We start from the raw sequence: 15,061 nt of genomic DNA, 5'->3' as shown, positions 1-15,061 counted from the left end.
ATCTCCCTTTGGTTTAGAGCATCTTCTTGCTTAAACAACTGAAGGATGCAATTTAGCCATGGTCAGCTCAGGCAGGAAAAGAGGATAAGAGGGAGAGAAACACGAAGCTGATCCAGGGTGTCAGTGAACACCTCAGTTCTGGGCCTGGATGATTGGAGTTCTGTGGTGCAGGGTTACTCTGCAGCACTTTTTTTTTACAGGGTGCTGCTGTCAGCTCCCCCAAGCAATCAAGTCTAACAGGAAAGCCCAGTGTACATTTGCAGGTCAGCTCCTTTAATTGCCATGCTTTCACTTTTCCTTTCTGCATTTGCCCTATTAGTCTCAAAGGTGATAAAAGCATGTTGAGGTCAGTAGCAGTAAGGACAATAGTAATAATGCTACTAGTGTTTAATGAAAACTGACTGTGTGGCAGGTCTGAGTGCTGGAATGAGTCGTCAGATTAGTCTTTTCTGCATTAACCTCATTTTACAGGAGGAAAAACTGAGGCACACTGGGATTGGATGGCTTGACCATGGATGGTCCTGCAGCACTGGTGGTGCTTTTTTTTTTTGAAGCTTTATTTTTGTTTATTATGCATGTAAGAACTGGGGAATAGGCCAGAGGTGGTAAGGGGTAATGGTGAGAGGATTCACCAGAGACAGAGTGGGGAGCAGAACAGGCAGATCTACTATTCCAAGTAGATCCAAGGGGATCAGCTGAGGGGAGCAACGGGTGAGACAGGAGAGGTCTGCTGCACCATGTGGGTCAGCTGCCTGGCCAGGGATCAAACTTCTGAGACAATGGCTATGGACAGCTTGATAGTGCTGAGACTTTAACTCCGGTGCCACCAGGGAGGCCCTAGCCCACACTTTTAATGTCCTCTCTCAGTCTTCTATGCCTCATGCCTGAGGGTGCAGAGTTGGCCAGTCTGGGACAGTTTAGAATTCTGTCTGGAAAGGCTTCATATGTTCACCTTTTGTGACCACACTATAGCAGGCACTGTCGATCACTGGCCATGAGAGGTAGGGACCTGTGCATGAGGCAGCCTGACCGTCAAACAGCAAGTATCCAGGCTGTGCAATAGTTGGGAAGCAAAATGACTCGTTTCTGCCTTTGTGGAGTTAATGCTGAATAAGGAGACAAACACGGCATGGTGATTACCTGGGCATGGTGGTGGAGGCACTGAAGGAAACGGGCACGTGGTGGTGAGGGGGTGTCCAGCAGGAACTGTTCTAGTTTTGCAGAGTTGGGTGTAAAGAGGCTCCAGCCAGGCCAAGAGAGGGGGGGCTGGTAGAGAGCTCCAGACCAGGCTCAGGGGCCCAGGTTCCTGAGGGTGACCCTGGGGCAGTGCGAACCAAGGAGTCAGGCAGGTACAAACCCTGCTCGTGAGGACTGCTCTTTGTGTCATTCTCTCTTTCTGGAAGATCTGGTACATTATCAGAAGTTCTTAGTTGCTCCCCGCCATATCGGTGCCCTAAACTGCCAAGTTCAGAAGTGTCCCCCTTGGGTGAACCTTGCCTGTCCTGAGTTTTCTGCAGTGCATCAGCCTCCTCTTGGAACAGGGGAGCAGGGACAGATGCTTATGGCTCTGCTAATGAGATTTTTGGCTCAGAGAAGTGACATATTGAACATTTTATCCTCTATTAAGTCACAAGGTACTTTCTTTCCTTTTGTTTTTCCTGGGATTATAACTTGAGCTTCTGGCTCTAGTGGTGTTTGGCACATAGTCAGATATTGGGCAAATGAGGAGAGAGGGAAAGGCTCTGATATTAAGTACCTACTGTGTACCAGGAGTTGTGTTCAACTCTCAGCATTCTCTAACTCCGGGTGTTGATTATGATCATCTCCATTTGGTAGATGAGGGAAAATGAGACTCAGAGAGGGTGGAAGGATTGTTCAAAGTGGAGTCACCTGGGGCTAGCTACTAGATCACTAGGGAGAATTGTTCAAAGTGACATATTTAATTGAACTGTTGATTTCAGGATCTACTTGCAACCACTCTCCATACCACCTCCCAGAAGCTGAGAGAAGCAGTGGGGTACAGAGCAGAGCCTGTTCCCCAGATGGCCAAGCCATGGTGCAGGGCAAGGCTCAGTGACTTGCTTCCAAGCAACTAGGAAGACGTTTTCTGGAATTCTTAGCACTCCTTGATTTCTGTGGTCACTTTTTGGCTGTTTTCTGATCCAGAATCCTTCTGCACTGGGGCCAGAGGGTGACCTGCTGGCCTTACTGGGAGAGTGAAAATATGGAATGTGTCATCCAGGCCTTTCCTCCTGGGGTCCCAACTTGGCCACCCCAGTCAATAGATAACAACAATAAAGGAGTCGACACAGTCAGCATCACGGCTCACAGATGATGCGTGGATCCCTTCTAACAGGAGTAGAGAGTGGTGACCTCCAGGGACCTTGTTCACAAAGGAGATGTTTCCAACATGCGTCTGAAGATTGCCTAAAAATAGTTGGTTTCCACCCCCTAAGCGGACTGGGGAGAACTGATGTACTCAAATGACGTGAAAACATTCCATCCTAAAATTTGCAGTAGCTCAAATTAACTTTCTAGCTATTGAAAAAAAAAAAAAAAAAAGAGCTACTGTTCTTAGTTAGCAATACTGAATAATTTTAAGTAGTTCCAGAAGGTGCATGTGGTTTGAGGGTCAGTGTTGTCTAGAGCCAGGGCCAGTTACATGGGAATTGTGATTGGCTGAATTTGGGGAGGAGAAACTGTGGCCAGATTCCAGCCCACTGCAGATTCTAGGAGGTTGCATAGGCAGGGCAGGCGTTGGCTTATTTCATTTTTGAAAGAGGCTCTCAGTAACAGCAAGGTGGAATCCTGCTGGGGAGGCTTCCAGCTGATCTGGCCTTTTCCGCCTCTTGCATTTCGGCTCCATCTTTACCCATCAGGGAGCACACTCAGGTCTGAGAAGCCTGTAATCTTCTGTAATGCCAGACACTGGCACCAAGGCGCTGTGCAGTATTTCCTTTTCAAGGCATTGAGAGTTGCCTGTTCCATACGGATGGCAAGAAGGAGGCTTTTTGGGCAAGTTGCCATCTATTTATTGTTCCAAGGGTTTGTGAAGCATTTGAACCGTCACCTGTCAAAATCATTTTTGGAATGAGGACTGCTCTCATTCCAGCTTCTTTGCATAGCAGAACAGAGGTATCATTTATCCCAGTGAGACCTTAATGAGAGCTTTTCCTTTTGGACACCCACCTTGAATTCATTGGAAACAGAAGTTCTGGGTATTGTATTTTTCATAAATTTGGCTCAGGCTTTAACTGGGTCATGTTTTTCCCCAAAATCTTTTTGAAAAGGACTCATGTCTCATTCCTTTAGACCAGCATGTATAAGCTGGGAAAAACAAAGCAAACTGATTTCATATTTTGACTTATGAACTAAATTTTCACGTTTAAAGTTAAACAACTCAGGAAGGTTTGAGCAGGAGATCAAGCCTGGCATATGCTAGACCAGTACCACATCTTGACGTAAGCCTTTGGAAGACTGCTCTTCTCTTCCTTTAGCTTGAGTAAAGAAAACTTGCATAAAAACTGTTTGACTTGGTAATTTTTTAAAGATTTATTTATTCATAGGAACTGGGGTACAGGCCAGAGGTGTGGGAGCAATGAGAGGATTCACCAGAGAGAGTGGGGAACAAAACAGGCAGATTGATGAAGTACACAGCTGAGGGGAACAGCAGGCGGGTCAGGAGAGGTCTGCCATGCCATGTGGGTCACCTCCCTGGCTGGGGATCGAACTCATACAAGGTGGTTGTTGATAGCTGTGCTTTAACCCCTTGTGCCACCAGGGAGGGCCCTGAAGAAGGCTTTTAAACCCCAGCAGGTGCTCATTGTCTTGTGCCAAGGGGCACCGGAAGTGACTGGTCTTTACTTGAGGACAGGAATCTGGCACCGTCACACATACACGGTGGGAGTGAAGTGCCACAACCACGGATCTGACCCTTGAATGAGACAGGATTGTCATGCAGGAAGATGGGATGAAGGCACCTCTTCTGACAGGAAGACAGAATATGTGGAGAGGACTAGGGACTACAGAGCAAGAGGGGGTTCAGGATCAAAGAGTCTTTGAGCCTTGAGTGGGTGGGTGTGATGGGGTGAAAAAGAGGGTTGGATGGAACTTGTGTAGGGCTCCAAAGGCGCTGGGCATCTGACTGTGGGCAGGACATGGCTGGTAAACTGGGAAGCACAGAGGTCCCTACCTAGGAAGAAGGTTCTGAGGTTATGTGAACAGTGATTCAACTTCATGACTGTTGAAAACTGAGAGAGGCCAAGAAGACCACGTATTTACTGGGAATATGCAGAAAAAGTCTTGCCTAGGATAATTAGGGAGGGAGCAAAGGGACACACTGTGGAAGCCACTCCAGCGATTTGAAGGAGTCTGAGATGGTTCTGACACTTGAGGTTGAGGTTCTGGTAGAACGTGAGGTTGCTACAGAGGATGTTTGGTGGGGAAAGGGTATAGGAAACCAAGAATGAGGAGGAAAAATATTTTGAAGATATTGTTTGAATTTTAATGGGTGTAGATGGTGGTTGGAAAAAGGGCAGGAAGCCATACAGATGCCCAGGGGACTGGCAAGTAGAAGCCCGTGGCAGTGGTCCCAGCATGGGACTACTTAGGGGTGTAGCCTGTTCTGTTTAGCAGGGGGACGAGAGAGAGATCATAACTGGCGATTCTCTTACCAGCCTGGCAACAGAGACTTTGCAATTACATTAGCTTTACTATTAAGGACTTTCTCTTATGGATGATTGGCAAGAGCAACAGAGATGGAAATGACTGCTAACACTCAGTGAGATTTGAGGGACAACTGCCCTCTTAAACCAACAGATTCCGGGAGTATAAACAGGAACATCTTTTTTTCTTTTTAAGATTTTTATTTATTTTTGCATACAGAACTGGGGTACAGGCCAGAGATACAGGGGCAGTGAGAGGATTCACCAGAGACAGAGCTGGAAGCAGAATTGGCAGATGGATGAAGTGCACCACTGAGGGGAGCAGCAGGCGGGTCAGGAGAGGTCTGCTGTGCCATGTGGGTCACCTCTGGGGTGGGGATTGAACCTGTACTGGAGTGTTGCATCCCAACCTGTTGTGCCATCAGGGAGGGCCCCAGAGACATCTTTTTATGGGGAAAGCATATCTAGGGCATAACGATTAGTGGAAAGAAAAATTGCCGGTCTCATTGGATAAGGTAATATAAATTCAGACAGCAAATGCATATACTTACATGTATACACATGTATCTGGCGGCCCATATACACCTGCAAGGTGGTTATTTCTGGAATGCAACCACCACTTTCTATTATATGTATTTCTAAAGTGATTTCTTTACATTTTAAAAGCTCTTTTTACTATAGAATATTTCACACACACACAGAAGTAAAAGATGACAGTGTAAGTGCATTGCCATGATCTGATGACACAGTTAACATTTTGGAATATTATTTTGTCTAATCTCACCTGCATGTATTTTGAAGCAAATTCCAGCATGGCATCCTGTCCCTCTCTGATAGCTTAGTTTGGCTCTCTAACAGATGAGGACTTCATTCCCTTTTTCACAGAGTGTGATCCACACATGTGCAAGCCAGAGGAATGACAAGCCTGTGCCTCTCTCCCCAGATAGCAAAGCCATTGTAGATGGGAACCTGAAGCTCATTCTGGGCCTGGTGTGGACCCTGATCCTCCACTATTCCATCTCCATGCCCGTGTGGGAAGATGAAGGGGATGACGATGCTAAAAAGCAGACGCCAAAACAGAGGTTGCTGGGATGGATTCAGAACAAGATCCCCTACTTGCCTATCACCAACTTTAACCAGAACTGGCAAGACGGCAAAGCCCTGGGCGCCCTCGTGGACAGCTGTGCTCCAGGTGAGTGACCACGGCTGCCTCATAGCCATGGGGGTGTGTGGGGATGTGTGGGTCCCCAAAACCTCTTAGCTGTCAACAGGAAAATTAGGTTTGCTGTGGTTGGTGTAGTTCTCATGCAGTCATTGTATGAGTGTTCTGGCCCATTGAAAGACAGTAAAAGGAACTAAAAATGTCTATCTTTCTGATGACAGGTTTTATAGTGTATCCATAGACTTATGTAAGCCTCAAATTCAGATATTTACTCACACAATGATGGCCTTAGTGTTTGGAGCTGGCCTTGGGTTTAATTTCAAATTCCAATACCCTACTTCTTCCCACAGTTGGACTCTAGTTGCTTTTGTCTTAAGGCAGAAATATGTAGCCCTCTTAGATGGCTTGGCATGAAAGTCTGAAAACTTCCATTAAGTGGAAAGTACCCATTTATATTACCCACTGGGTTGACTATATATGGCTTTCTTCCCCTTTTCTTTCTGTATCACTGTGAAACAGTACTTGATCAGGATCCAGTTGGAGTCTTTTCCACCCTCATGGGTTCCTCTTCCGAGTAGTTGACTGTCTACCAACGTAGTAATTATCCTTACTGAGCGTTTAGATTTATGGGTAGTTTGTTGGAATACGCGCAATACAAAAACCCAAGCCTGTGTTTAGATACACCCCAAAATTGTTTTTCATAAAAAAGAAGTGCTAGTGGTCATATTCTCCCTTTACTGCATGCTCTGTGTGTACTGGGTACATTCGTATTCAGCAAGCTAGTGGTTCTCAACATGCTCAAACAGACCTGGCCAGTGTCAGTGGGCTCGGGAAGAGAGCTGACTCTGGGTCTCCATTCTTCCTGAGAGCCTAGAAGCTGGTGTCATCCAGCAAATTCAAAGCTCAGCAGCAAGAGTTCATTTCTCAGTGCCCACTTACTTGCATCCACCCACAGATGCATTTTAGGTCACCTATTTCTAGTTTAAACCTGGAGGTTTTTACTCCAGCCTTGTATTTCTTTGCTTACAAAGTTTTAAAAGTTAATTCTAGGTTTTAACCTTCATTGCTAGGCCAGATTTTTAGATATATTCAGGATTTTTTTAGATATATTCAGGGTTGTGATACTGGCACAGACCTCCTAAAATGCTTAGAAATTCCTAAATGGTAGAAGCAATGGTAAAGGTGTTTTTGGTATTCACAGCCAGCTCTTTCAACCACATGTGAGCTTATGTTAATGAAGTGGCTGTTGAGAAGCCTCCCAGGATGGGGTCTGTTTTCTAGGGAGACCAACTACATGAGCAGAGGCTCTTGGAACTTTCAGCCTAATCTTCTAATCTCAGGAACTAGAGGTTAAGCTGGTTATCAGCAACTAATGATTTAATCAGTTATGCCCATATAATGGAGCTTCCATAAAAATCCCTCAATGACAAATTCTAGGAGTTTCCATGTTGGCTGACATGTGGGGATCCTGGTGGGGTGCTATGTGTGGAGAGGTCTTGTCCCTTCTCCTATACCTTTCTTTGTGCATTTCTGTTCTGAATGTATCCCTTTACAATAAGGTAGTAATCCAATAAGTAAACAGTTTTCCTGAGTTCTGTGACCCACTCTAACAAGTAATCCAACCTGAGCAGGGAGTTGTGGGAACCTTTAATCTATAACCAGTAGATTAGAAGCACAGGTGAGAACCTGGAATCACAGCTAACCTGTGAGATAGGGCCTTGAGTGACTGGACCTTTAACCTGTCATATGTTATCTCTAAGTAGTCAGTTATATTGGTGACCAGAGTACACATTTGGTGACCAGAGTACAGAAGTAAGAAAAATCTCTCCTAAAAAAATAGTACTGGGTCCGAACAATTTTATAACAATTTTATTTACTGATATCCTCCTAGCTTTAAGGTACATTGATACAAGAAGATAAACAACCTGAAGGAGATGTCTCAGAATAGTTTCCATCTTGTCATACTCATATCCATGATACTTTTTGACCATAAAGTATATAATTCACTAAGATTTTTGAAAGAAGTTGTTCTATGAATTAAGAAGCCAAATGGGTTTAGTTTAGGTACAAGACACCCTTTAATTTCTTCTATCAGCTTCAACTAACAGCATCTTTATGTTACGTCTCATGTTAACAGGTTTATGCCCAGACTGGGAATCTTGGGATCCACGAAAGCCTGTGGATAATGCACGAGAAGCTATGCAGCAGGCCGACGACTGGCTGGGTGTCCCCCAGGTATACATGCGTAAGCTTGCCGTGTCATGCCAAGGCCCTTTCCACACTCCAGCTTGTCCTGGCACCCTTTGGATGCCTTTTTGAATCTGTCAGGATGCCTGTCTGGCCTCCTTGGCACCAGCTTCCCACCATTGCCTGTGGCACGCTTTCAGCTCCCTCAGTCTACTTATAATAATGGGCTCCCATTGACTTAGGTGCTTGTACATCGACTCAAAATCCTTATTCTTTATCACATCTGGGAAATTTTCTGATATTTTGGTACCAGGGGTCTCTAAGATTATTTTTAGACATCAGAGTGTAAATGAGAACCTTAATGACTAGGTTGAAACACAAAGAATTGCCATTATTTGACAACATTTTTACCTATTTAAATTTAAATGTTGAAAAACATCCAACATCATAAGGAAAGTCACTGGACTTAGAAAAATATATATATATATATATATATATATATATATATATATAGAAAACAGGATAACCTACCATTAGTGGAAATTGTGGAAGAATTTGTATTATCCATAATCCTACCCAAGGAATCAACCAGGAGATCTTGGAAATTGATTAAGTCTTGGATACCAGCTGAAGGAGCCACATTGTTTGTTTGAGGTCCAGTCTAGGAGGCCCTTCCAAATTGTCTAAAAAAAACTTACCCTGACTCTCTTATTCAAAGCCCTGGTCAGAATTGTGGGCAATCAAGGCCTTGGAATGGGTGACTTACTGCAGATTCTGACAAGCTTTAGGTTGGTGTTGAGAGTTGAGTTCAGGGTATTTTGTAAAAGAATCCCTTGAGAGGTTTTTTTGTTTTGTTTTGTTTTTAAAGGGCCTTCTCTATGTTTCTTTGGTTTGGTTTTGGCACCATGTCTCTGCTTCATGGCCCGTTTCTTGAGTCTTCCATCCTCAGGAAGTGGTGTAGTATGTTTTTCATCTGCTCTTGAACCTAAAACCATCTCCTTTTGACGTACGTGTAATGTTGGCACTGTAAAGTTGTTGAAGGAGCTGCCTGGAAGAAATGCCAAATCAACGTACATTCTCCATTTTATGGAACATATTAAAGGCCACGATTCAAACCCTGCAGCTAATTTGTTGCTGCAGGCTAATCATGAGAGTGTTTTCCATTGCTTTTTACCACAGGGTAAAGGAAGCTAGATACATCTGTTGTTCATCTGCATTTTGTTAACCTTGTCCATGAAACTGAGCTCTCTGTGTCCAAGGTGTGACTTGGAGTCCCAGTTCCTTTGTTGGAGGGATGTGGTGCAGGAAGATTTTTGGTGGTGTTTCCTAGGACTGGACAGGTGGTAGGAGGGAGGCTGTGATACCTTCAGGGAGGCCACCTGTCCAGCTTGGATTATCCATAACTTAACTGATACTCCTGCTTCTCACTGCATGTTGGGAAAAATTCATGCCCTCCCCACTTTAAGAAATGCCTTCTAATATATTGAAACCTACCTTAGTTCAAACTGCCTTAACAACATGACTCCAACAAGAGACTGATTTCTCAGTCCTAGAGCCTGAGAAGTCCAAGGTCGAAGGGCAGGCAGTATGGGGTAAGGCCCGTCCTCTGACTTGTTGACAGGAACAGGAGTAGGCTGTCCACCTTTTTTCTCTGTCCTCATATGGTGGGGAGAGAGATCTGATCTTCAACTTTTTCCAGGCTAACCCCACTGTGACTGCATTTCCATTTACTGCCCTAAGATCACACCTCTTGCTACTGTCACACTGGGGGTTAAGGCTTCAGTGTATGGGAGGACACAAATGTTCAGTCTGCAACAAGATCACATGGCTTATATTTACTGCATTGTCCATTTTTATTGGTGGGTGAGTTGACAGACATCAACATTGGCTAGATGAGTAAAGAAAGACTGGCTTATCTTGGTGCCATCTTGCATTATGCTCTAATCCCATGTCTTCTTGTTTCTCCCTCTTTACCTGATGTAGCTTCTGTCCCTCCTAGAACCCTCTAGAACTTACATACAGAACTGCCTGAAAACAGTCCCCACTTCTAAAGAGAATGATGACACCTCTAAAAAGTTAAAGACACAGATCTTAGTGTGCCAATTAAATATAACTTCACTTAATGGAGAAGCTGACTCAATTATTTCACATTTGTAGTGTCTGGCTTAAGAGACATTTTACAAAAACTCCACTAGTTGCAAAGTGATGTGTTCTGGTGTTCATGTACCTTGTTACTCTTCTAGGTCATCACTCCTGAAGAAATTATTCACCCGGATGTGGATGAGCACTCGGTGATGACTTACCTGTCCCAGTTCCCCAAAGCTAAGCTCAAGCCAGGGGCTCCTCTTAAACCCAAGCTCAACCCTAAGAAAGCCAGGGCCTATGGCAGAGGTAGGTAAATCCAAATCATGTTGGATTTGCGGCTTGTCCTCATCTCCTGCAGATTATGATATGGTTTCAGGAGGAAGGTTCTTGACTCGGAATATGTAAGTTTAATCCTTAGAGATTCCCTGGCCTCCTTACTCAGATGTTTTTTATCTGAAATATTTGTATGAAACATGTATGGCCATCTTGTTCTGCCTTAGGTATCTAAAGCTTTAAGGAATGCTGCTGCTTTAACGTCATGGCAATAATGAGTTTGTTGCTTTGTGATTTTAGTTGAGTAACCTTGAGACAATGTTCCCATTTTTCAGATGAGAACCAGAAACCTGTTTTACTCAGAGTCTCAACCCAGATCCCCAAAGTCAGCAGTGGGAGTCAGGCAGAAGCCTGGGTCATCTGGCTGCTGAGTCATTTTCCGTTGGTTATGCACAGCTGCCTCACTTTTCCAGATGGGGCAGGAACTATTGTTAACCCCTGGCAGACACTTCCTTGCTAAGACATCCTGTTTATAATCTCTGAGGCAGCTGAGGGAACTGTTCTGCTCAGAATTGTATGCCAGGTGGAGGGCATTTTGAAGCATTTGGTGTTCTGGGTGGTACTTGATTTCTAGCACACTAGGTATTTAAGGAAAATTGTTGCATTTCAGCTTAGTGTGGTTCCTGGTAAAGATTAGCAGTGAGGTATAACTCATGCCCTATGCGGAGAGGAAGAAGTGCATTTTCTTTCTTAAATTTTTTTTAAAGGTTGATTTATTTATGCATACTGAACTGGGGTGCTGGGGTGGTATGATTCACCAGAGTGGAGAGCAGAACAGACAGTATGACAGAGTACACTGCTGAGGGGAGCAGCAGGTGAGACAGGAGAGGTCTGTTGTTCCATGTAGGTCACCTCACTGGCCAGGGATCGAACTCATGCTGCAGTGACTGTGGCCAGTTCCATAGTGCTGTGTTTAACCCGTTATGCCACCAGAGATGGCCCTTATTTCTTAATTTTCATAGTTACAATTAGGATCATCTTTAGACACAAAACATTTTGCAGATCCTCTCTGAGAGTCAGCAGTTCTACCATTTTAAAAGTTTTTTTGTGTGTGTATGGTGTGTGTGTGTGTGAGAGAAAGAGAGAAAGATGATTTTTAAATTGTTTGAAAAGTATTGCAGGTGTGGTGACAGTTCGTTCCTTAATATGCCAGCAAGTTCCCCTTAAGAATAGAAGCATTTAGTACAATACACATTAACCCACATAAGATAATTAATAATTTTTATCAGCTATAACCACCTTATATTCAGTTTTCCCTATTGTCCTAAAATTCTTTTATAGTTTTTGTTGTTTCACAAATCAAGATTTGATTAAGATTCACCTACATGTTTGTTGTTTTTCTTTAGATTCTCTTAATCTGGAATAATTTTCCCAGTTTTTAAAATGATATGGACTTTTTGTGGTGTCGAGAGCACTCGTCTTGTAGAATGTTCTGCATACTCATTGCCTTGGAGACAGCATTGCCCTACATGGTGTTGGCTTCGTCCGAGTTGCTGCAGGCCCAGGGCAGTGCTGCTGACCAAGTGCCATTCTCAGTCCGGGTGACCAGGTTCTCCTCTGTCCTTTTAGCGTGACTTAAACCAATCAAGAGAACCTGATAGTTCTGGAACAAACCCATTTGCCAGTTGAAGTTCCCTTGGCAATGAGGTGTGGCCTGTGCAATTATTTGTGTTATGTCGGGACTGGGGACTCATTTGCCGTCGCTTAAAGGTTGGCCTGTGTATGCTTGCTTTCTCTAAGTCATGCCAAAGGTGGTGGCTACAATAAGGAATCTCTAAAATTTATGCTTTCTTAGTGGCAGACAGACTTCAAAGAACTGAAGAAATCTCTCAGCAAAATCAGTGAAATGGATTATAATAAAGCAATAAGATGTTTGTTTGCAGTAACCTTATCACTGGCTGTCCATTTCCCCATTGTTAGTGTGGCATGGTTTCCTTTTACGGTGGTTTTTTTTTTTCCCTAAAAAAACGACCACTTGCTAGAGTTCAGGAATGTAGCCTTGTCATTGTCATTTCCTTCATCTGCCTTTTTTTGTAAGTATTGTGCTGTTTGGGGCACATACCTTTGTTTTCCTTATCTATACATACACACATGTGTTCATATGCATGTATGCATAGGTGTTGCATTTCTTTGTTGTGGTAAAATATGTATAACACAAAATCCACAATTTTGATCACTTAATGGCGCCATTGGTTGACATTAAGTACTTCCGCCATGCGAGAAAATAAGAAGAATGAAAGCCGTATACCAGAGACATTTTGTGGGGGTGGAGTGGGGAATGGGATCAAAAACGGGGCGGGGGAGGGGGGGAGGGAAGTGGGAAATGCACGGGACTATGGTGATGGCACATGGGTGACTCGGTGATGGGAAACCCACAGGGATTACAATTGAGATGGGAAAAAATGTACAAAATGATGTAAAAATAACTATTACTATAAAAAATTTTAAAAATTAAAAAAAAATACAATGAATTCTTAAAAAAAAAAAGAAACTTCCGCCATGTTATGTGACCCATGCTACTACTCATCTAGAAAACTTTTTCATTTTCGCAAAGTGAAACTGTGTCCACTGAACAATAAATCTCCGTTTGTCCCTCCCCCAGACCCTGTTGACCACCATTCCACTTACCTGGCTTTGCCTATTCTAGGTACCTTATATAAGTGAAATCATACAATATTTGTTATCTTTTTGTGTCTAGCTTACTTCATTTAGTGTAATATTGTCAAAGCTCCTTGGGTTGTTCTATGTTTTAAACTTTCATTCCTTTTAAAAAACAGTAATTCTGCATTGTATGTATTTGCCAAGTTTTGTTTATTCATTCTTCTGTCAGCAGACATTTGGGTTGCTTCTACCTTTTAGCTACTGCGAAGAGTGCTGCTGTGAACATGGGAATAGAAGTGGAATTGCTGAATCCTCTGATAATTCTATGTTTGACTTTTTTTCCTTTCTTAAGTAGGAAGATGTAATAGTTCAGGGAGCAAGAGCACTTGTGAGGCCACAGGGACATGCTTTCAGATATCGTCCTTGTTCTGTGATGAGGAAAGAACAGGGACAGTTCTTTCTCTTCTGTGTGGCCACATTGCTTCATTTCTACCAACTGAGCCAAGGGTGAGAAAACATTAGTTTATAAAAGGTTTGAACACTTTATATTTTCAGATGTGAGCCAGATTGTAATTACTAGCTGGTAGGTGCTGGCAGAGTCATTCATGAAGCTGTCTTGCTTAGTCCAGTGGGTTAAAAGGGGAGAGGGCAGAGGTGAGGGAAACAAACCTGAAGCCATGAGCAGATCTTTGTGGAGGGGGCTCGCTTGCAGGGTTAGGTATGCTGAACACATTCATTCACCCATGAGTGAAACAGAAGCTTTTCCCAAGGTATGTGTTCTGTGTTGCATATGCACTGCATAGCAAGCCTGTGGCAGCCCTCCTGAGCAATCTCATGGAACAGTTGTCTCTGCGTGATAAGCATAGATCGGGGGAGTTTACGGAACATGGGGTGCGACTGGACCTTCTAACCAGACACACTTAGCCAGGTAGATGAGATCTAGCCTGAGGCTGGAATAAGCTAGCGATTAAGTTGTTTCTCAGGTTCTTGGAACCAGGCAGAGAAGGCATTTATGAGTAGGCAGTTGTGTTTGTTAATTGACTTGATGATTATGTAAGTTTTTAGCAAATGGAACATGTAGAAAATAAAAACAGAAAGTCTCACTTTTCAACTCTCACTCTCATTCCTTCCTTCAACACCTGAAGTTTTCCTTTCCAGCCTTTTTTTCATGCTGAAAGAAACTAGATATTTTCATCTATTTGCATTTCTTGTCCAACTGTGTGAGCATTATCTTGTTATAGAGCAGTCTACCACTTATTTTTCTTAAACTGAACTATCCAAAAACTAATACAAATGCAGATATAGTAGCAAATGTCCCAACTAGTGACAAAGGAAAGAAGAGATGGAGAGAAATCTAGAGATTAAATGAGATTCACAAGACTTTTTTTTTTTTTTAAGATTTATTTATTTGTGCATACAGAACTGGGGTATAGGTCAGAGGCTCAGGGGCGGCGAGAGGCTTCACCAGAGACAGAGTGGGCAGATCGATGAAGTACACTGCTGAGGGGAGTAGCGGGCGGGTCAGGAGAGGTCTGCCATGCCATGTGGTCACCTCCGGGGCAGGCGGGAATTTGAACTCATGCGGAAGTGGCTTTAGCTCTTCAGTGCTGTGCTTTCACCCACTGCGCCACCTGGGAGAGCCTCACAAGACTTTTTTTAAAAACTTGTTTACAACACTATATGATTCAGAGCGTTAGGGTCACACCTCTTTCTCATGTGTGTCACCACACCCACTAGCAGGGCACCTAGAGTCTATTGGGTCCCCTATGCTCTCCACTTTCATTCCACCTCTCTGGCAATTCTGTGGTCAGATTTCTAGGGTTTGGACTTTGTCTGATCCTTTGTTTCTCTGTTTTTGAGGTATGATTAAATCTACCTGCAAGGTGACTTAGCAACAAGCTGTAATTTTACTTGCTATGTAAACCTAATTTGGATCCTACTTAAAATGACATTAAAAAAAAAAGACACTAATAATTTGAAATTTGAATACTGACTAAGGAATTGTTAATTTTTTTAATATTTATTTTAT

General features: G+C 43.4%; 1 protein-coding gene across 2 annotated transcripts in view; it reads left to right on the top strand.

Annotated features, from left to right (window-relative positions):
• The window catches only part of FLNB (filamin B, beta), a 131,055-nt gene that overhangs the window by 46,066 nt on the left and 69,928 nt on the right, over nt 1–15,061 (top strand). For both annotated transcript variants that reach the window (XM_004676033.2, XM_004676032.2), the window contains exons 2-4: nt 5,608–5,856; nt 7,964–8,061; nt 10,257–10,404. In XM_004676033.2, the coding sequence (XP_004676090.1) occupies nt 5,608–5,856; nt 7,964–8,061; nt 10,257–10,404 (495 nt within the window). The remainder of the gene's footprint in view (nt 1–5,607; nt 5,857–7,963; nt 8,062–10,256; nt 10,405–15,061) is intronic.

This window comes from Condylura cristata, unplaced genomic scaffold (genome assembly GCF_000260355.1).
Source record: "Condylura cristata isolate star-nosed mole 26May11 unplaced genomic scaffold, ConCri1.0 scaffold00004, whole genome shotgun sequence".
Classification (NCBI taxonomy): Eukaryota; Metazoa; Chordata; class Mammalia; order Eulipotyphla; family Talpidae; genus Condylura; species Condylura cristata.
Note: the sequence above shows the minus strand (reverse complement) of the source record. Positions and strands in the feature narration are given on the sequence as shown.